General features: G+C 38.5%; 1 protein-coding gene across 5 annotated transcripts in view; it reads right to left on the bottom strand.

The window, feature by feature from the left end:
* Window positions 1-816: 816 nt before the first annotated feature.
* Window positions 817-20,930, bottom strand: part of elavl4 (ELAV like neuron-specific RNA binding protein 4) — a 139,188-nt gene continuing 119,074 nt past the window's right edge. For 3 of the 5 annotated variants that reach the window (XM_088349830.1, XM_088349833.1, XM_088349834.1), the window contains 2 exons: window positions 16,591-16,629; window positions 817-3,328 (listed from right to left, as the gene is read on the bottom strand). In XM_088349830.1, the coding sequence (XP_088205956.1) occupies window positions 3,001-3,328; window positions 16,591-16,629 (367 nt within the window). In that variant the 3' untranslated portion in view covers window positions 817-3,000. The remainder of the gene's footprint in view (window positions 3,329-16,590; window positions 16,630-20,930) is intronic. The other 2 variants (XM_088349832.1, XM_088349831.1) reach the window with 1 other exon arrangement.

Raw genomic sequence — 20,930 nt, 5'->3', positions numbered from 1 at the left:
TTTTGGTATTTTTTTACACTACCCAAATGTGTTATATCTGGCGACAAAGTAGCCTCGCGGGACTATTCGGGCTAACCGTAAATATAACAAATAAGCCAACATCAACGTAGTATTTTTCAAAACAACACGTAGAACAACCGACTGGGATATCTAAGATATGTGAATAATGCGGTATTAGCACCTACCGTTGATCGCTAAACGCAAGTTTTACGCCGAGCAAAGAGAAAAAAAAAACGTGTTTTTCAAATGGATAATGTGCATATACGTTACTGATACCCCGATACCGATGGACGAGAACAGGAAAAGAAGCGGACAAAAGGGTCGATAAGGACGGTTACCCTTCCCCGCGTGGGTATTGAATAATTACGCGCTAGTACATGAGTGAAAAATTACCAAAATCGTCCGCCACGGTTTATCCGATTTTTTTTAAATTCCCCTCCCTCCCCCACAAAACCTTCCGTCTACAAAATGTCTGCCGTCGTGGCTTTTTATCGGGAAAAGCGCGATCGTACGGCCTAGAAAGTACCGATGGCAGAACAACAAGGTGATGCCCCGCCTCCCCCCTCCCCAGTTAGCCAGTCAAAATATTTTTCTCTTTTTTCAAATCCAGATTCATGTAAAAATTTCTCAATAATTATTCTTTGAATTATCCTTTACAAAAATAGATTATTTCTATTTATTTTTTATCACTTTTTTTTCTAAAGATATTTTTTCCCAAAGAGATCGTCTCTTTGGCAACAGTGATAAATAGAGTTTTTCTTAAATGACTTAGAACATGTTGTTGGGAAATCCAAACCCCTCCCCCCACCCCGCAACCCCCCAAAGAAAAAACGTTAATGGGTTAATATACAGAACAAAAAACAACGTTCGAAAGTATTTGTGGTTGCTTTTTTGTCATCATGGTTACATCGGAATCAGCAACGGTGGGAAATACTAGCGTTGAAACTCATTCACTACCAAGTTACAGTAAAATATACCTGACGTATACATCCCTGTCCGGAAGTTACAGTAAAATGTAACTTTGATGTATGTATACTGTAATCCCTCGTTTATCAAGATTAAAGGGGACAAAAACGTCCTATGATATGCAAAAATTCTTACAATAGACCCCCCTCACATTTTCAAAATGTGCGTTGTCGGGCTCCCGCTCCCAGCAAAAGCCTGACTGGGGATAATGGATCCTGGCCGGACTGTTAGTGTTCGTATTTAAGCAGAAATAACGGAAAAAGGGAGCTGCTACGCATGACACAATTTTGCTCTCTTGTCTTCTGCTTTCAGAATTAGTTGACTGGGGATAATGGATAAGAGTCAAAACGGAGCAGTTATTTTAGCTTCAGCTTCAGTGGCCAATTAAAAAAATGTGCTCTGCTGGCCCCTCCTCTCAGCGATAGTCGGCTGGAGATAACAGATCACAAACACAACCGTGGATTACGTTTAAAACAGAATGGCACGCAACCTCACAAAAGTGCCTTCTGCCGGTCCCAGCTCGCAGCAATATTGGATTAGGGATAATTGATCACAGCGGAATGAGTTCAGTTCATATTGGCAGAAATATTTGCAAAAAAGATCTACCAGGCCCAACAAAAGTGCTATCTGTCAATGTCTGCTTGCAGCAATGTCCGTGTGAAGAGAATTGGACCGTGGCTGCATGAGTGTAGCTGACTTTTTGATGGACAAAACGGAAAAATGAGTCTCGAAGCTCAGCGATACTGCGTGCTCCCAGTCTCCACTCATAGCAATAGTTGGGATAATGTATCACAGCCACATGAGTGCAGTTTACTTATTGGTGGACAGAATGGCAAAAAGAACCATCAGACCTGACAAAAGTGCGTTCTGACTGTCCCAATGCACATCAATATGTGATTAGAAATAATAGATCCCAAACCCCACCTGGAGAGACAGTAGACCTTGGCCTTTTGAGTGTAATTCATAGGACAGAACGACAAATTCATCAGGCCTGAAGAAAATGCACTCTGCCTGCCCCTTGATTTCAGGAGTTTATGATTGGTATAGGCATGTGCGGCACAGTTCATGTCTTAGGAACCTCCTGTGTGGGTTCAAATCCAGCTCCAGACTTCCTGTGCGGAGTTTGTATGTTCTCCCCGTGCTTGCGTGGGTTTCCTCCGGGCACTCTGGTTTCCTCCCACATTCCAAAAGCATGCATTTCAGGTGAATTGGCCGGTCCAAATTGTCCCTAGGTGTGAATGAGCGAGTGAGTTGTCTGTCCCCGTGTGCCCTGCGATTGGCTGGCAACCAGTTCAGGGTGTCCCCTGCCCAATGCCCGATGATTGCTGGGATGGGCTCCAGCAGCCCCGCGACCCTACTGAGGATAAGCGGTGTAGTTAATGAGATGAGATTGGTATTGGTATAATGTATTTCGGATTATTTTTTAACCTGTCATGCGCTGAGGTCACAAAGTCAGAAGTGCAAAGTAGTGAGGGATTACAGTATATCTGTTTGAAGAAGTTACGATATAATGTAACTTTGACGTATGAATGCGTCTTCGGAGGTTACCATAAATTGTAACTTTGGGTATATATCTGTTTTCTTAAGTTACAATAAATTGTAACGTTGACGTATATATCTGTCTCTGGGAGTCAATGAGTCTAGGGGAATTAGTATCAAATATAAACAAGGGGGGGTTTACCGAAAAACAAAGACCCTTCCCGTAGTGAGTGGGAGGTTCCGAACGACAATAAATCAGGATATTCGACGGAAAAAATAATGAGCAAGGGAGGGGCGGGGTTTGCTACCATTTACATGGAAACTCAATGAAGCAACCAGAAAGTATACAGAAAGATAAATTTTTCGTAATACGTAGGCAACGTTGGCTTATAGGTCCAAAGGTATGATATAAGCCATTTCCAGTTCAATTGGGTCGGTTGCTCTAGGGGGAGGTGACCGGAGGGGTGGGGTTTACTAAAGTGGGTGGGGTCGAGGTGTTTCAGGGAGGGGTCATTTCTGAGCGGGCAGAGCCCGGGGCCCGATTTCGGGGTCAGTTCAGGACTTGTGTGTCTTGTTAGTCTTGAAGGACACCTGAAGGACGCGGTCGCCCAAGCGATATCCATTGAGGCTGGCAATGGCCATGGCGGCCTCGTCGTAATTGGTCATGGTGACGAATCCGAAACCTTTACACTTGTTGGTGTTAAAGTCGCGGATGACCTTGACGTTGTTGACGGCCCCGAAGGGCCCGAAAAGCTGCCACAGGACCGACTCGTCCGAATCGGGGGACAGGTTGTAGACGAAGATGCACCATCCTGTGCCCGTGTGCCCCGGGATGTTCATGCCGACCAGGCTGGTCATGCTGTCGATGGTGATGGGGGAAAACCTAAAGGGGGGAAAAGAAGAAAATTGGAAAGTTGGTTGCTAGAATGCAGGAAAATTGTGGAAAAAACAAAAACATGAACTTCTATTCGCTTTTTTTCCGGAGTAGATCTGGAGAAGATTCCGAAGATACAAGTTGGAGTGAATACAGGCTTTGAGGTTTGTATTTTACATTAGACCCCATCATATAACTTTAAATCGTTCAGAGTTAGGGATCGCAAAGTTAAATTCACGTTTAGCTAGGATAGAAATCTTTTTGGAATGTGTAACGGATTTTAAGAATAGTCAATTTTACAGTATACTAAAGGTCGACCGATAATCAGGCGGGCCAATTATCCGCTCCAATATTTGGGAATTTGACAGGTTTCGGTATCGGCTTTTCTTTTTTTGTACGACGATCCAATTATCAAGTTTAATGAAGCCGAGGCTCTCTTTCCCTTGCTCCTTTCCCTTCCCTCCCCACCTCCTCCATCCTGCCACCCACCCCACGCCTTCTGATTGGATAAGCGACCGAAGGTGGAGCCACTGGAGCAGGAGAAGGCTGGAGTTCATCTAACTTGTCTTGATAAAAAGGCATATTTGTGATTATGAGCGTAAAAAGTGTAGTTAACTTGTTTCAGGGAGGTACGTTCTGGTCGAGACTGAAAAATTTGCTCTTATCATAACATTAATTCTTCAATCAAGCGTGTCTGTTTGTAATTGTGATCATGAAAAGCACGTGGAGGTAATGAGCTCTTACCTTAACATTAGTCAGGAAAATCTAGCTCTGAAACAAAAGTGCCCAAACTTTTCAGTTTGCTAGCTCCGTTGAAATTCTGTTGAACTTTTCAAGTTAATTCAAGTCATGTTGTTTGTATTGTGTTTTTTTATTTATTTGGGCTATTGTAAACAGTTTCAGGGAATCATTTTTTTCATAAGACTTGCTGCTAAACCCAATTGTATTTTGTGCACTGTTTTTGTGAAAATTTAGTCATGCTAGTTGTGATGAAACGCAAATGTATTTACTGTAAAAGGTTTCAGAAAGCGAATAACGTTTTATTTGAATTCACAACAAATATTATTTTTTTCTTTGTGTATTATTAAAAAATTCTCACACCATTTTTTAACCATTTACAGAAAATGAATATCTGCTCCAAATATCGGTTATTGGTTGTCTTAATCTAAATTATCGGTCTCGGCCTTGAAATACCCATATCGGTCGATCCCTGCATTATACATCATGAAACTGTTCTGAAAAAATCGAACAAATTAAGGAAAATATGGTAAAAAAAAAAAAAAATTAAACATCCTGAAAAATATACAAAATAAGACAATAATTTAAATAAAATATTAAACATAAGCAAAATATTGTAAAAAAAACTTGAACAAAATAAGATGACATATAGTAAAATTAGGAAAAAAATATTACAATATAATTGAAAAAAAACCCATAACAAAATGATAAAAGATATATTGAAAAATAGTAAAATAAAATAAAAAGACAAATGCAAATAACAAAACTATTAGACAAAAATATGGTGATTTCCTATTTTTAAAATTAATAAAAATACACACTCAAATGAGCAAAAAAATCAATAAATCCTATTTAATTTAAAGGGACAGGGTGTAATGTTTAGTGCCTCGTGGTACAAAAAACATTCATCCATTAAAAAACAAACAAACACTAATTTGAATACTAGGTAAAACTACATGAATTATCATTCCAATGTAATTTTTTATAAAAGAAATCATGGATCGATAAATTTGTATTTCTTTTGAATTGAGAAATCCTTACTTAAGTTTCCGCCATGTTTGTCTGGCGTCTTGTATGCTGTGGCAATGGTTTTCGTTTGCATTGGACAACAGTGCCATCTAGTGGTCAAATATTACATATTGGGGCTTTGAGAAAGAAATTCAACAAAATATGAAAACATTATTCTAAAAGTAAGAAACCCATGATGAATACAAAATAAAAAAAGCAAAATATCCTGAAAAAAATCCAGTTGAGAAAATAAAAGAACAATAAATTAAGAATTTCATGAACATAAAAGAATAGTAAAGTGAAGAAACGAAGAGAAATAAACATTCAAATGAGCAAAATATTCTTGGAGAAGGTTCAGTTAAAATTGAGGGAAAAAAATATGAAAAAACAAGGTGATAATGTCACGGTTGCCATGGCGCCCAATTGGCCCCGCCCGTGTGGCGCCAGCTGCGGCTCGTTGACGAATTGGCTTTCCGTCTATTTAAGCTCAGTGCTCTCACTCTTCCTTTGTCAGTCCGGCAACAGACCTCTGCCCCGCAAGACGTGGGTTTTGACTCGGTCCTTTTTCCTGTTGGTATTTCCTGTCCAGTTTGTCCTGTTTAATTTCGATATCCTGTTTTGATATCAATCCTGTCTGTCCTGTTTTTTAATATTGGTTTCCAGTTTTGTTCCTGTCTAGTTTGTCCTGCTTAATTTTGATATCCTGTTTTGATATCAATCGTTTCTGTCCCGTCCTGGCCAGTATCGACCCCACCCGTCCGATATCTGCTCGGGAAATTGGTATCGATCTCGTCGGCCTCTGGCTTCCTATCATTCCACGACAGACTCCTGCCTGATGTGCATGGCTCCCCATTTCCCGTAAAATAAAAGGCAAGTGAGAGAAACGTCACACATTTGGGTCCTGATCCTGTTCCGGTTCTTGACAGATAATTACAAAAGAAAAACAATTAAAATTAGTAAAAAAAAAAAAAGAAGAAAAATCTAAAAGAAAGTGATTAAAAATGAGTAAATTCAAATAAAATATACTTGGTCAATTTATTTTGTTCAGCAGGAAAGGCTGGCTAATAATCCAAATGACATTTAACAGCTTTTAAACCTGACGTTATTATTTTCAACTGGAAGATTTCAACATCAGTCGCCGATTTACTCCTGTACAGCCGAACCTCAAAGAGCCTTTTCCCTTTCGTCAGGATCGACTGCAGAGATGCAGATGAAGGTTTTCTCTCGACGCCCTTGAGTGGCTCCTTCAAGAGCTAAATTGCAGAAAGTTTTCGAATAAAAGCGATGCGAGAAATTCATCAAAGTTGACGGGGCGGCCGGGCTGCTAAATCTCTTTCTCGTTCGCCCTACCAGAAGATTTCACTTCTCACTTGATTTCACTTAATTGCCTTTTTCGCTCAAAGAGAAGCAAAATCAGGGGAAGAAAACGCCACGATTTGAACTATAAAAAGTCGGGATGCACGATAACTGCTAAATATGGCCCGATAGAAAAAAGGAGACCGTAATACGTCACTTGACGCTGTGCTCTAATATTCAAACAGATGAAACCACTAGAAAATTTCAAAGCATTGGTCCTAATTGAAATATATTCAAATGTTGTATAGAAGAAGCATGACTTGGTCGTGTCTCCTCTCTACCGCTCTGTAATGTGTGTAAGGAATCAAGACATTTTGGCCAAACACTATCTAATTAGTGGACAATGCATTTAGGAAAGATGGACAGCATTCGTGTTTTTCATTTGAAAATATTTTGATTTTCTATAGAAGTAGTGGCACAACTTGGTCGTGTCGCCTCTCTACCTCTAAATGCTTTGCTTCAGGTATCAGAGAGCTTGGTCAAATACTGTTCAATTAGTCAACTGTGCTATTTAGAAAGATTCAAAGCATTCATTTTCCTTATCAAAGTATATTTAGAATTTCTATAAAAGTTGTTGCACAATTCGGTCGGGTGTCCTCTCTATCGCTTTATAATGCAGGCAATGCACTGGAGAGTTTGGCCAAATACTACTCAATCAGACAAAACTTAAAACTAGAAAACTAGAAAGACTCAAATAATCTATGTGCTTCGTTAGAATATATATTGATTTACTATAAAATTAGTAACACAAGGTGGTTGTGTCTCCTCTCTACCTCTCTGTAATATGCGTGAGGTATCGGAGAGTTTTGCCAAAATATTATTCATTCAGTCATGCTGGTATTTAGAAAGATTTGCAACATTAATGTTCTTCATTAAAATACATTTTGATTGTGTACAGAATGAGTCACATCTATTTTTCTAACTTTTACTGTAATTTGTATTGTTTTTAGAAATCTTCACTCTTGTTTTAAAATGATTTTTTATTCAAATCATTTTTTTGTTTGAATTTGTAACTATATTAATTTTGCTAAATTTCAGAATGTTTTTTCTCAAACTGGACATTTTTTCCCTCATTTTATGTTATTATTATTATTATTATCTCATCTCATCAGCTGCACCGCTTATCCTCAGCAGGGTCGCGGGGGTGCTGGAGCCCATCCCAACAATCATCGGGCAGTGGGCAGGGGACACCCTGAACTAGTTGCCAGCCAATCGCAGGGAACACAGGGACAGACAACTCACTCGCCCATTCACACCTAGGGACAATTTGGACCGGCCAATCCACCTGAAGTGCATGTCTTTGGAATGTGGGAGGAGACCGGAGTGCCCGGAGGAAACCCACGCAAGCACGGGGAGAACATACAAACTCCACACAGTACGTCCAGTAGCTGGATTTGAACCCACACAGGAGTTTCCCAAGACCTTAGAACTGTGCCGCACACGCGCTAACCACTGCGCCGCCGTGCTGCCCTATTATTATTATTATTATTATTATTATTTTTTAAATTATTATTATTATTTATTTTTGTACCATCATTTGTATTATCTATTATTATTGAACATATTTTCTAGACATTTTGATTAAACGTTTAGTAGATACATTTTGTCATTCGGAATTGTTTTTTTATTGCACCATTTTTTATATGTATTGCATTTTCTTAATCGTTTCTACTATGTCCACAATATTTCTTATTTCTAATTTACTGTCTTTTTTATATTATGCTAAATATATATATATATATATATATATATATATATATATATATATATATATATATTTATTTATTTTTTAAAATTTTATTTTATTATTTTTTTTCTTTTGTTTTCAGTTTCTTTTTAATTTGTCATAATCTTTTTCTAAATTTATTTGGACTAATTAAGGATATTTTGCTTCATTTAATTATTATTACTTTCACAAAATATTTGTCTTATTTAATTCTCAATTTCATTATTTTGTTCAGATAATTTTGCCAATTTTTAAAAATACCTTTCCTATTTTGCTATTTCCTCTTATTTGATATTTTCTTTAACTGGAATTTTTGCTGATAATTATACTCATTTTTATAATTACAAACTTTTTCATCTATTTCATCTCATTGTAATATTTCTTCTCATTTTAACTGATATATTTTCCAATAATTTTCCTCATTTTATTTTATTTTTCTCTTTTTATCTATTATACCTCAAATTCAAATTCAACTTTTAATAGATCGCTTATGTAATTTCCACAATTTTCTCTTATTTTACCGTTATCTATTTTCTTCTTATTATTAAACCATACATTTTCCTTCCTTTTATTACATATATTTTTTTATTATCATAATATTTTCTTCTTATTTTTGTTAGTATACACAACAAAGTAATCAGTTATCGCTCTCCAGGAGCGGGATTTTATCATTTATCGGTATCAGTAGGACGAACCAGCTATCATGCATCCCTAAAATAAAGTAAACAACATAAAGAGTTTCTTTCTTATGCCACCTGTCTAATATCTCATCTCATCTCATTAGCCGTACCGCTTATCCTCATTAGGGTCGCGGGGGGGCTGGAGCCCATCCCAGCCATCTCCGGGCAGTGGGCAGGGGACACCCTGAACTGGTTGCCAGACAGTCGCAGGGCACACAGGGACAGACAACTCATTCGCTCATTCACACCTAGGGACAATTTGGACCGGCCAATTCACCTGAAATGCATGTTTTTGGAACGTGGGAGGAAACCGGAGTGCCCGGAGGAAACCCACGCGAGCACGGGGAGAACATACAAACTCCGCACAGGAAGTCTGGAGCTGGATTTGAACCCACGACAGGTTCCCATGACATGAACTGCGCCGCCGTGCTGCCCCTGTCTAATATAATATAATATAATATAATATAATATAATATAATATAATATAATATAATATAATATAGGGGCAGCACAGCAATGGTTAGCGTGTGTGCGGCACAGTTCTGAGGTCGTGAGATCAAACCCCCTGTGTGGAGTTTGCATGTTCTCCCCGTGCATGCGTGGGTTTCCTCCGGGCACTCCGGTTTCCTCCCACATTCCAAAAACATGCTTGTCAGGTTAATTGGCCGGTCCAAATTGCCCCTGGGAGTGAATGAGCGACTGATTTGTCTGTCCCTGTGTGCCCTGCGATTGGCTGGCGACCAGTTCAGGGTGTCCCCTGCCCACTGCCCGATGATTGCTGGGATGGGTTCCAGCACCCCCGCGATCCTACTGAGGATAAGCGGTGCAGATAATGGGTGAATGGATGGATAATATGATATGATATGATATGATATGATATGATATAATATAATATAATATATAATTGAGATTCCCGCCTTGAAAGCAAAAGTCTCATAAAAGAAAGCGGCATAAAAACAACGTAGTCCTGTCTTTCGTCTTCTGTTCTGTACTATTGTGGGTCTCGTGGCACTGATCGATTGCGCCGCTCGCCACCCCCACGGGCCCCTCACGGCCCCCCGCAACCTTGTTCTTATCTGGCCTGTGACTATATAGGGGCCCGCAATCACTACGACCTTCCGCCGGCGGGGCCGGGGGACGATTCAATCATTGAGTCCAAGGTCTTAGCGCAATCATTTGCCTTCATCGATTAACGGCCGGCGGGTGCAAGAAAAAGAGATTATACTTGACAATATACATCAATCGGAAGCCAGGACGGATTGGAGGAGCCGGTTTTTTCTTTTTTCGATAGCGTCTTCTTGCTAGTTATTGTGTATTTTCGTTTTTTGTTATAAAAGAGCCGTTTGAAGATGAAATCGGAAAAAAAAATATCGCTATTTAGTCCAAATTTTGCTTCATAACGATCATTTAACTCATTAAGTGTTCACGGTTCATGTAGGGGCACGACTTCCTGTGGTGTGTCTTGAGCAAATGCAGCCAGTCGGCTTCCATACCTCTCCAGGCCGTTTTTTCAGGTAGGGGTTTGCACACTCACATGAAACAGGTTTCCATGGTTACCAGTAGCAGGAGAAAACTAATCTGTTAAAGATACAGCACCTTCATCATCTGGTCACCGTTGTTTTTCGGTAAATATCAGATTAATTATTCGAAGAAGGGGCAAATAGACTCACTCAACCGCTAAAAAAATATTTCACAAAAAAAATCCCTATTAGTAGAAAAAAATGCATGTTTTTTGAGAAATACAAATTTTGGTAAATCATTTCCTACAATATTTTGTAATATCTATACAGGTATGCAGGCTTTTTATTTACATTAAAACACAAACATGAAAAAATACATATGAAAAAATTAAATCAATCAAAATAAAAAATAAAAATACATAATCAGAAAAAAAAGAAATTAAAATGACAAAATAATGAGATAAATAAGAATACACATATGAATTTAAATAGATAAAAAAATCCCTTTCCTCACGTGGTTAATCTGTGCCTTCCCGTTATATTTTCATGCATTTAAAAACACATTAGATTTTTATAGTATACTGTCATTTCAATTTACTCTGTCAATACATTTATCAAAAGATTTTTAAACAAATGTGTGTAAATAGGGTAAAATATATTTGAACCTATTTATTTCAAAAAATAAAAACTATTATTATCACACAAGGAGAATAAAATTAGATATCACCATGTATTATTTATGATATACCTTGATATTTATTATTCCAGTTGTTAGATTAGGCCACTCAGAAATCAGATATAAAACTGAACCACTAGCTTTGACTTGTCATTGTGCGGGTGAGCGGCCAAGACAGTATAAGACTAGGCCCTATCTGAGATAAAACAGGCTTCTTCTGTGTCATGCTCAAAAAGGCTCACTTGCTGTTTATTTATTTCTAAGTAAACGAGATTATGCAATCTCCTGATTACTATTTGTAATATAGCGAGCATATAGATAACAGAACGGAGGTTCAGGCCAACTTTTTATAGTTTCAATGTACTATATTTTTTAAACGTATTTCTTCATGGAAAAAACAACCCTTATTACATTATACGACAAATTAGCAAATCTTATATATTATTTTAAGGCTTTTTTGTCATGTTTGTAGACAAATTAGTTTAAACATAATTCATAAATATTTCATTTTAGAATTTTTAGTATCATTGTTTATTATTCTAGTATATTTTTGTTTTGGGACTTTGATCTATTTAGAAAACTGATCCTTAAAATGTGAAAAATTGTCTTTATATTTGGCAAAATGTCTTCGATTTTTAAAATTTATGATTTTATAAAAAATAAGAAAATAACAGTTTGTTTTAGGGTTTTTTGTCTTTGCCATAATAAATGTCACAAATGCCTTGGCTAAGTGATATTATTATAAAATTTATTTTTTACAAAAGACTCACTTTCAGTACTACGTACGTAACGGCAGAATGTTTTTAATAATATGATCTAACGAATTCTTTTTTTCAGCCTTGACTAGAAAAACTAGCTGGAATATAACAGTGTCATGATTACTGATGTGACTCAGCTGTGTCCGCTCATTTGGCGCCAACTGCCAAGGGTTCTGATTGGCTCCCTGTCAGTATTTGAACCCAGTCCTGTCTGTCCCCTTTTGTCAGTCCGTCTGCGAACCTCAGTGACCACTAGGACAGCCTTTTTCGATCCTGACTCCCACCTGTCCCGTTTTTTGCTCCTGTCTGTCTCCGGTTTCGACCCGTTTTTTATCCTGACCACGTCTGCTCTCCTGTCCCGGCTTACGACCTCTTTTTGTCCCTGACTACGTCTACTCTCTCGTTCTGGCTTCCGACTCGCTTCCGACCCCGACAATGCCTAGCTCTCTTAGTCCCAGTTACCAATCCGTTTTTTCCGTCCCTGACACCGCCATCGCTCGCTACGGAAGATCCAATTCCGCGTTCGGAGCACCATCCGAGTACAAGAGCGACTTGCTTCCTGCGCCCAGCGAACACCGGATCCTGGGAGCAGCCCTTTCTCTTTCCTCCAATAAAACTTGTGAGAAATGTAACGCAATTGGGTCCTGTTTCCGTTCTGGTCCTGACGGTGGAAATATAACAAAATCCTTTAAATACCAAGCATCATTTGACTTAGTTTACAAAAATAGGTTTCATTATAATAAAAGCAATATTCAAAAATAATGATTTGCTTTAGCCAGAAGAAAAATATAAAATGGATCTTATAGGAGGATATAAAGCCGCGTTTATTCTTCTTCGGATCATCTCTAGCCGGTTTCGTTCTATTTTTTTTTACAATCGGTGATCTCATCAGGACAAACGAATGAATCAGGGGGATGAACCCGAATCTGGTTGCCTAGCAACAGTGTAATTGTTTTGTCCTTCGAAAAGACGCCAGGCGACATTAAACAATCCAGCAGCACGATTCAGACCTAAAACGGGCATAACCGTCGCTAATTCCATCATCTAATCAGCCGGCATCGATAATATTGATATATCAAGGATCTGTTAGTCGTCTGGGCACCACTTCCTGTGGTGTGTCCTGAGCAAATACAGCCTGGTGTCACCCATCCCCTCTCCAAGACGTTTTTTCTTGAGGTTAGAGTTTGCTCACCCACATGGAACTGATAGTACTGGGTTCCCTGGAGGAGGAGGAGAAGCCTCCAGATCTGACTCAGATACAGCGCGTTCATGATCTGGTCGTCGTTGTTTTTCAGTGTTAAGTAGAAATACAGGTGCAAAAATCTTGCCCACTTTTCAATTTTTGCTAAGCATTTTTGAGTTTCAAGGCTACCTGTAGCAGGTAGATGCATGACAACTATGTCACCTCCCTTCGCTTGAGGCTCGTGATATTGTAAAAAAAAACTCGACTTTTGACTTTAAAAAATGCATGTTTATTTCATAGTTCAACTATTTGTGCTTATTACCTAAATCAATATTATTTTTTTTTGGTCAATGACAATTTTTACCACTAGGGACAACTTAATAATACATGCTGTCCCTTTAAGAAATGTTTTATATGTTGTACAACCTTTTAAACTAATGTTCTGTCAGCCCAATTCAACTTGATCATTCACATATTAACATTTATTTGATAATTTTTTTTATTTTTGTTCTCAAGGTTTCTTAATTCGGGCAGCACGGCGGCGCAGTAGTTAGCGCGTGTGCGGCACAGTTCTGAGGTCATGAGATCAAGCGTCCAGCATGTTCTCCCCGTGTTTGCGTGGGTTTCCTGCGGGCACTCCGGTCTCCTAGCACTTTCCAAAAACATGCATGTTAGGTTAATTGGCCGGTTCAAATTGTCCCTTGGTGTGAATGAGCGGGTGAGTTGTTGTCTCTGTGTGCCCTGCGACTGGCTGGCAACCAGTTCAGGGTCACTGCCCGAAGATAGTTGGGATGGGCTCCAGCACCCCCACAACCCTACTGAGGATAAGCAATGCAGATAATGGATGGATAATGAATGGATGGGTTTCTTAATTCCCTCATGCTGAGGTTTTTGAGTTTTTACTTGCCCTCATGTAGGTTTTAGATCAGGGGATGATGTAATAGTAGTCTGTACAGAGCTTTATAAGTTTACATTATGCAACAAATGCGTAACCATGTTGAATTAAAACAAAGCTGTCATGATTACCAATGTGAATCCCCTGTGCCCGCTCTTTTGGCGCCAACTGCCTCGGACTCTGATTGGCCCCCTGTCACTATTTATACCCTCTCCTATCTGTCCCCTTTTGCCAGTCCGACGGCGAACCTCAGTTAACACTAGGCAAGCCTTTTTCGACCCTGACTCCCACCTGTCCTGTTTTTGCTCCTGTCTGTCTCCGGTTACAACCCGTTTTTGATCCCGACCACGTTTGCTCTTCCGTCCCGGATATCGACCCGTTTTTCCATCCTTCCTCTTTCCTTTAATAAAACTTGTGAGAAACGTAACGCAATTGGATCCTGTTTCCGTTCTAGTCCTGACACAAGGCAGCTTTTGTCATTCTGCAAAATAAGATTAAAAAATGGTTGAGTAGATTTCGGAGGTATATGTATCATTTTATTATATATGTATTTTTGTATTTTTTTTGAATTTGTATTATGCTGACCTAGTTTTGACATGTAAAACCCCAGTGTGGAATATTTCACCGTTAGACAGCACTGTTGTCTAATGCAACAGAAAACCAGTGAAAGCAGCAAGACGTCAATTAAATATGGCCCCGACCTTAGGTAGGGATTCCAATATGCAAAATAAAAAAAAAATTCTCGACCTATGACATTTCATTAAAACTGACATTGATATACTTCATGTATTCAAATCAATGTTTTGTTTTTATAACTGAATATACGTTTTTTTGTAGCACTCAGAGGCCTTAAATATTACACACTGTCCATTTGAATGAGAAACACATGGCTTTAAAAAAAATACGTTTCAACAATGTAATAATAACAATGATTATATCGCACTAAAAGCAGTTTTTTTTTCATTCTGCTGCCTGATTTGTCCACTAGGGGCAGTGTAAGATTGGTGAATAGATCAGTAGATTTATTTAGTATTCTATTTCAATTGATTTCTCAAATGCAGTAACCACAGCATGCAAGATGCTGCCATTAGCATGTCACTACAATAGCGTCCACCACCTATTAGCAAACACACAAAGCAGAAAGGAAGGAAGGGGAAAGCAAAATAGCAAAAATTCGAGCAGCACACAGTAAAGCCGGAATATTCTGTAGTGAAACACTTGCTGTTTCCAGGAAGGATCCGGGTTCGTTTGGCCTCGTCGCTTGTAGCGTTTTTTTTTTTTTTTTTTTTTTTTTTTTAACCAATTTAGCTTCAAATATACGTACAATAGACCCCGGGGTTACAATTTGGAATACAATGGTTTTTTCGGACCCTCATTACGGCGTTTCCTGTACCAATATTGCACCAAAGTCAACCTATGCGGCGTTTGTGCGTAATACAAGTTAAGTCTTTAAGATACCTGTCTGCTATTGGTTGCATCACAGCTTTATAAAGACTCCGATTTGCTTTTGGCGGAACTCCTCCCACAATACTCATGTAACAAACATCAATTTGTTTAGCTACAAGTCCCAAGACTAGACGTGAAGCTAAAGTGAGAAGCAAAAACACGATAACCATGGAAATCTTGCGATAATCGAGAGCTACGAAGAATGACACATTCATCGTTACTTTAGCTAGTAATGTAGCTGTAACTGATCATTGATTGGGACTATTATTACATATAAGGATTCCATTTAAGCAAGGAAGTCTTATAATGACATGACAATACTAGCAAGTAAAAGTTTTGAAATCAGTATTAATTTTAATTGGCAGTTTCCCCTATCTGCATCCACCCAGTACCTCCATTGTACCAGTTTAAGTCATGTGCTACTGAAGGTAAATAAAGTTATGTTTTTCACCTTTATATCTATGTTTTTTTCATCAAATGTATTACATGTAAATAGGACTTCTGTATATTTCTTTGTTGTTTTAAAGGTTTTACCTGAGGTACCAGGGGGTTTGGAGGGCATTCGTTAATGAGAAAAGATTTCTTCCCCCCCGCCATCTGGTAGATGGGTTAATAAGATTTCATTTTTCCTTTACATATATCTTTATTTAGAATGCTATTGATATGTACATATATTGCATTTAAATAGTACTTACTATACACAATTTTGTTATTTTAATGTTTTTATCCGGGGAACTAGGGGTTCAGAGGTAATTACCGTATGTTTTTATCTGCCACTCTATGACAGTTTCACTTTATGATTTCCACTTCAGACTGTATCAATTATGTATCCCAGGGAGTCTACTGGAGTAACGAAACGTATACAATCTTTTTTATTTTTGCCAATTTTCTATCATTGCCGACTATTGCCGTTATTGGCATCAACTCAATCACTGCCGTTGACGTTGTTACCCGTCAACGGCAGTGAATGAGTTTTCAAATAGAAAGAAAAAATCCAATTGCAGGCTAGGATAAAGAGACAAGGCCAAATAACCTGAATCCCCGAGAAAAACAACACCAAACAACACCTAGAAAGTAAAACAAAAAGAAAGGTAAGAACAAATCCATTCAGTACAGAAAACAGCAATCGTAATCCAAAATAAGCAAACCCATCACCACTGTAAAACAAAGACAAATTATTTGCCTCTTGGAAAAGTGCTTGGAAAAACACTCAAGCTCACAAAAAGCAACCAAAAAATGCAATTCACTTGTTGTAAAAACGTAAATTGACAACAAAAACTACACAAAAAACACTAAAATAATTGAATCAAAATGGACATATGGCATTGGGTGAAATTTGAATTACCTCTTTACGCCATAGGCCATATTAAGCAAATTGTCCAGCCTGAAAAGAGAAGGAGGGTTCCGGGGTTAATGGCTAGCATTGACTAATGGGTAGAGACAGCTAGCTAGTGCCGCTAGTTATCAAAGCGTTTACATATTACGCTAATGTCAGGTCTGTAAGAAAATATCAAATCCAAGATCAGCAGAAATGTAGCATACTTTAGCACAGCCTGAAAAGAGAGAGACGATTCTGGGTTAGTAACCGCTAATGGGTAGACCAAGCTAGCTACTGCCGCTAGGTATCAAAGCATTTACATATTACACTATAACAGGCTTGTAACAAAAAAAACATATTAATTGAATCTAAGATTGCTTGGCACACTATGAAAAGAAAAGGAAGGTTCCGGGGTTATTGGCGGGCAGATGCTAACAACGGCAATGGGTAGAGCTAGCTGGCTACCGCCGCTAAATGTCAGAGTGTTTGCATCTTACACTAAAAACAGCTTTGTAACAAAAACTGAACCAAGATCAGCAGAAATCTAAGATTGCTTGGCACACTATGAAAAGAAAAGGGAGGTTCCGGGATTATTGGTGGGCAGATGCTAACAATGGCAAAGGGTAGAGCTAGCTAGCTAACGCCACTAAATGTCAGAGTGTTTACATCTTACACTAAAAACAGCTTTGTAACAAAAACTGAACCAGGATCAGGAGAAATCTAAGATTGCTTGGCACACTATGAAAAGAAAAGGGAGGTTCCGGGGTTATTGGTGGGCAGATTCTAACAATGGCAATAAGTAGAGCTAGCTAGCTACCGTCGCTAAATATCAGAATGTTTACATATTACACTAAAAACAGCTTTGTAACAAAAACTGAACAAAGATCAGCAGAAATTGAAGGTTTTTTTGGCACATTATGAAAAGAAAAGTAAGGTTCCGGGGTTATTGGCGGGCAGATGCTACTAACGGCAATGGGTAGAGCTAGCTAGTTACCACCGCCAAATATGAGGGCGTTTACATGTTACAGTAAAAGCAGCTTTGTAACAAAAACATAACCAGGATCAGCAGAAATCTAAGATTGCTTGGCACACTATGAAAAGAAAAGGAAGGTTCCAGGGTTATTGGCAGGCAGATGCTACTAACGGCAACGGGTAGAGCTAGCTAGCTACTGCTGCTAACTGTCAGAGTGTTTACATTTTACTCTAAAAAAAGCATTGTAACAAAAACTGAACCAGGATCAGCAGAAAGTGAAGAAAGTGAAGGTTCTAGGGTTAATGGTGGGCAGATGCTAGCAACAGCTAATGGGTAGAGCTAGCTAGCTGCTAGATATCTAAGTGTTCACATATTACACTAAAAACTGCTTTGTAACAAAAAAGGAAGCAAGTTCAGCAGAAATGTAAGATAGATAAGCACATCATGAAAGGAAAAAGGGGGTTCCGGGGTTAATGGCAGGCAGATGCTAGCAACGGCTAATGGATAGTGCTGGCTAGCTCCTGCTGCTAAATATAATTGTTTACATATTACATTAAGAAAAAAAAAACAAGATTGGCAGATAGTTTAGCACAAAGCTAGTGGTAGCAGCTACGCTAAGGGTGGGAAAACTACGGCCCATGGGCCGCATACGGTCCATTAGCAACAGCAAATAACATTGTTTATTTCTTGCATTTCTGTTTCATTAGCAGATATTTGCGTTGATATTTATTTTTTACATATGTCTTCATTTATATTTTCTTTAGTTTCTTTAGTTTTCCTTTTTTATTGTCTTAGGAAACAAAAAACTAAATTTTCCAAAAATAGCAACCTACTGGGATTTTGTAAATTGCCGTCGCACCTATTATGCTAAATACGAGTCCGCTACGAGCCCGCTGCATCGGCACACTCCCACTCCAAGCGGCAGAAATCATCGACTCCAATCCCCTCCAGCCAGCTTGTTTCCGATTTTTGGCCCTTAACTAATAGCGCTAATTAGCTAATTACTCTTATTATTTCTAGGGCAGGAACCAATTACAGCAGAACTGATTTTTCTTTGTGCAAAAAAAACTCTATGGTTCTTTTAATGCCGCATTGAGAGAGCAAACAACGGGCTTTTTGTTTGTCTGCTTGGAAAAGGCAGAACAGAATTCTGCTAGTTTTTTTTTTTAAATGCTATAACGCTAATCAACAAAACTCGGCTAATCGGTATTCACAGGTATTTGTCTATCTTTCCGTGTACTTTCTACTTTTGTCATCTGACAAAAGGTTACATTTTTCATACTTTACATCTTGTTCGCAAAATAAGAGTGAGTATAGTGATAAGCCTGGCTAGCTTTAGCTTAGCTGCTAGCCTCAAGAATTCAGCATCAAGGTGGACTTTTCCTTAAAACATTTTTGAGTCTATTTGTTGTGGTATATCCAAAGGCTTTTAATTTGGTTTAAAGGGTAAACAAGATAGACTTTATGGCTTTATGGTTTATCTTGGGTAGTTTTAGCTGATAGTTTCAAAACTTTACCAAACTTGTCTGTGGTACTAAATGTTTATACTTTAAATCGAGTACAGACAGTTAATGAGCATTGTGATGAGCCTGGCTAATTGTAGCTTATACGCTAGTTTTTATGACTTCTTAGACTCGCGATAAGGAGAAGCTCCCTTCAGAAGTTTTGCAAGATTATTTCTGGTGGTAAATATTTATGTTTTAAAACTGCTGCACAAAGTTCTCCATCCGGGCACCGGTGTTGTGGAATGCTCTTCCCCCTGATATCCGATCTGCAACCTCGGTGGAAATGTTTAAATCTAGGCTTAAAACTCACTTCTACTCTATAGCATACGAGTAACCTAATCTTCTTATATGTAATAACTTGTGAAGCCCTTAGAGACTAATTGTGATTAAGGGCTATACAAATAAAAATGACTTGACTTGACTTGACTCAAGAGTAATTAGCCTTGATAGCTTTAGCTTAGCTGCTAGTCTCAATAAATCTAAAATATCAACAAAAAGATGGACTTCTCCATCAAACTTTTTCGAGTCTATTTGTGGTGGTGTATCTTAAAGCTTTTATTTTGGTTTATTTTGTAAACAAGAGAGACTTTTTTCCTGGATAGGTTTATTTAGGATAGTTTTAGCTTAGCTTCTAGTTTCAAAACATCACCAAACATTAGTTAGATTATTTGTGGTTGTGAATATTTATGCTTTAAATCGGGTACAGACAGCTAATGAGCATTGTGATTAGCCTGACTAGCTCTAGCTTAAACGCTAGTCTTAAGACTTCTAAAAGATTTGCAATAAGGAGGACCTCCCTCCGGAACTAGTGCGAGTTTATTTGGGGTTATAAATATAATACTGGTGGAGAAATCTAACTAAAAATAAGTATTTAGCTTGGATAGCTTTAGCTCAGGTGCTAGTCTCAATACTTCTAAAATTTTAACACGGTGGACATTCTTTCCAAAGTTTTGCTAGTTTATTCGTGTTTGTATATCTTTGTGCTTTTAATCTGATATAGAATGTAAACTAGATAAAGCTTAGCCCTGGCTAGCTTTAGCTTCGCAAACTTGAATTTAGCCGCTCGTTTCAAGACTCCTAAAAGGTCAAAAAAGTTGGACTTCCACTTCAAAGTTTTGGTAGTTTATTTGTGGTTGTAAAAGTCATTCTTCTTTAAATTTGGTTGAGAAATTAAAAGAGATACCGATTAGCCTAGCTAGATTTAGCAAAGTAGTTAGTATCGAGACTTATAAGGATCAGCAAGAAGGTGGATTTCCCCCCAAAGTTTTTTAGTCTTTTGTGGCGTTAAATCTTAACGCTTTTAAAATGGTCTAGGAAGTGAACAAGACTGTGTTTAGCTGTGGCTAAGTTTAGCCTGGATAGCTCTAGTTTAGCCGCTAGTTTCGAGACTTTTGAAAGATCAGCAACAAGGTGAAGTTCCCTTGAAAAGAGTTCATTTGTGATTTAATCATCTTTCACCCTCAAATCTGGTTCGTCAAATTACCGAGATAGGCATCTAGCCTGGTCAGTTTTAGCTTAACAGCTAGTTTTAAAACTTCTTCAAGATCATCTACAACGTGGACTTCCCCTCCAAAGTTTTTGAGTTTATTTGAAAGCTTTTTAATTCCTCAAATGTCAACGGCGACAAAGGATGTCCTTGAAAAAAATTAATGAAAGTGTGAGTGTTAAGTGTGTAGCGTTTCTGGGACGAACGAGACGGCGTTAGCTAGCCAGCTGTTTCGCGATAGGCCGTGGCCCCCATCCATTAGGCTGGAGGAGTTAATCAGAGAGCAGACAAGCTGGGGGGAGGCGAAGGATGAAGGTCACAGAAGGGATGAAGGTCATGGAGTCACTCGGTGGACTGCATCCATCTAAGACTGACGACATTTTCTTAACTCTTCCTCTCTCAA

Source organism: Urocampus carinirostris, chromosome 12, assembly GCF_059441175.1.
Source record: "Urocampus carinirostris isolate Australia breed hairy pipefish chromosome 12, RoL_Ucar_1.0, whole genome shotgun sequence".
NCBI classification, from domain to species: Eukaryota; Metazoa; Chordata; class Actinopteri; order Syngnathiformes; family Syngnathidae; genus Urocampus; species Urocampus carinirostris.
Note: the sequence above shows the minus strand (reverse complement) of the source record. Positions and strands in the feature narration are given on the sequence as shown.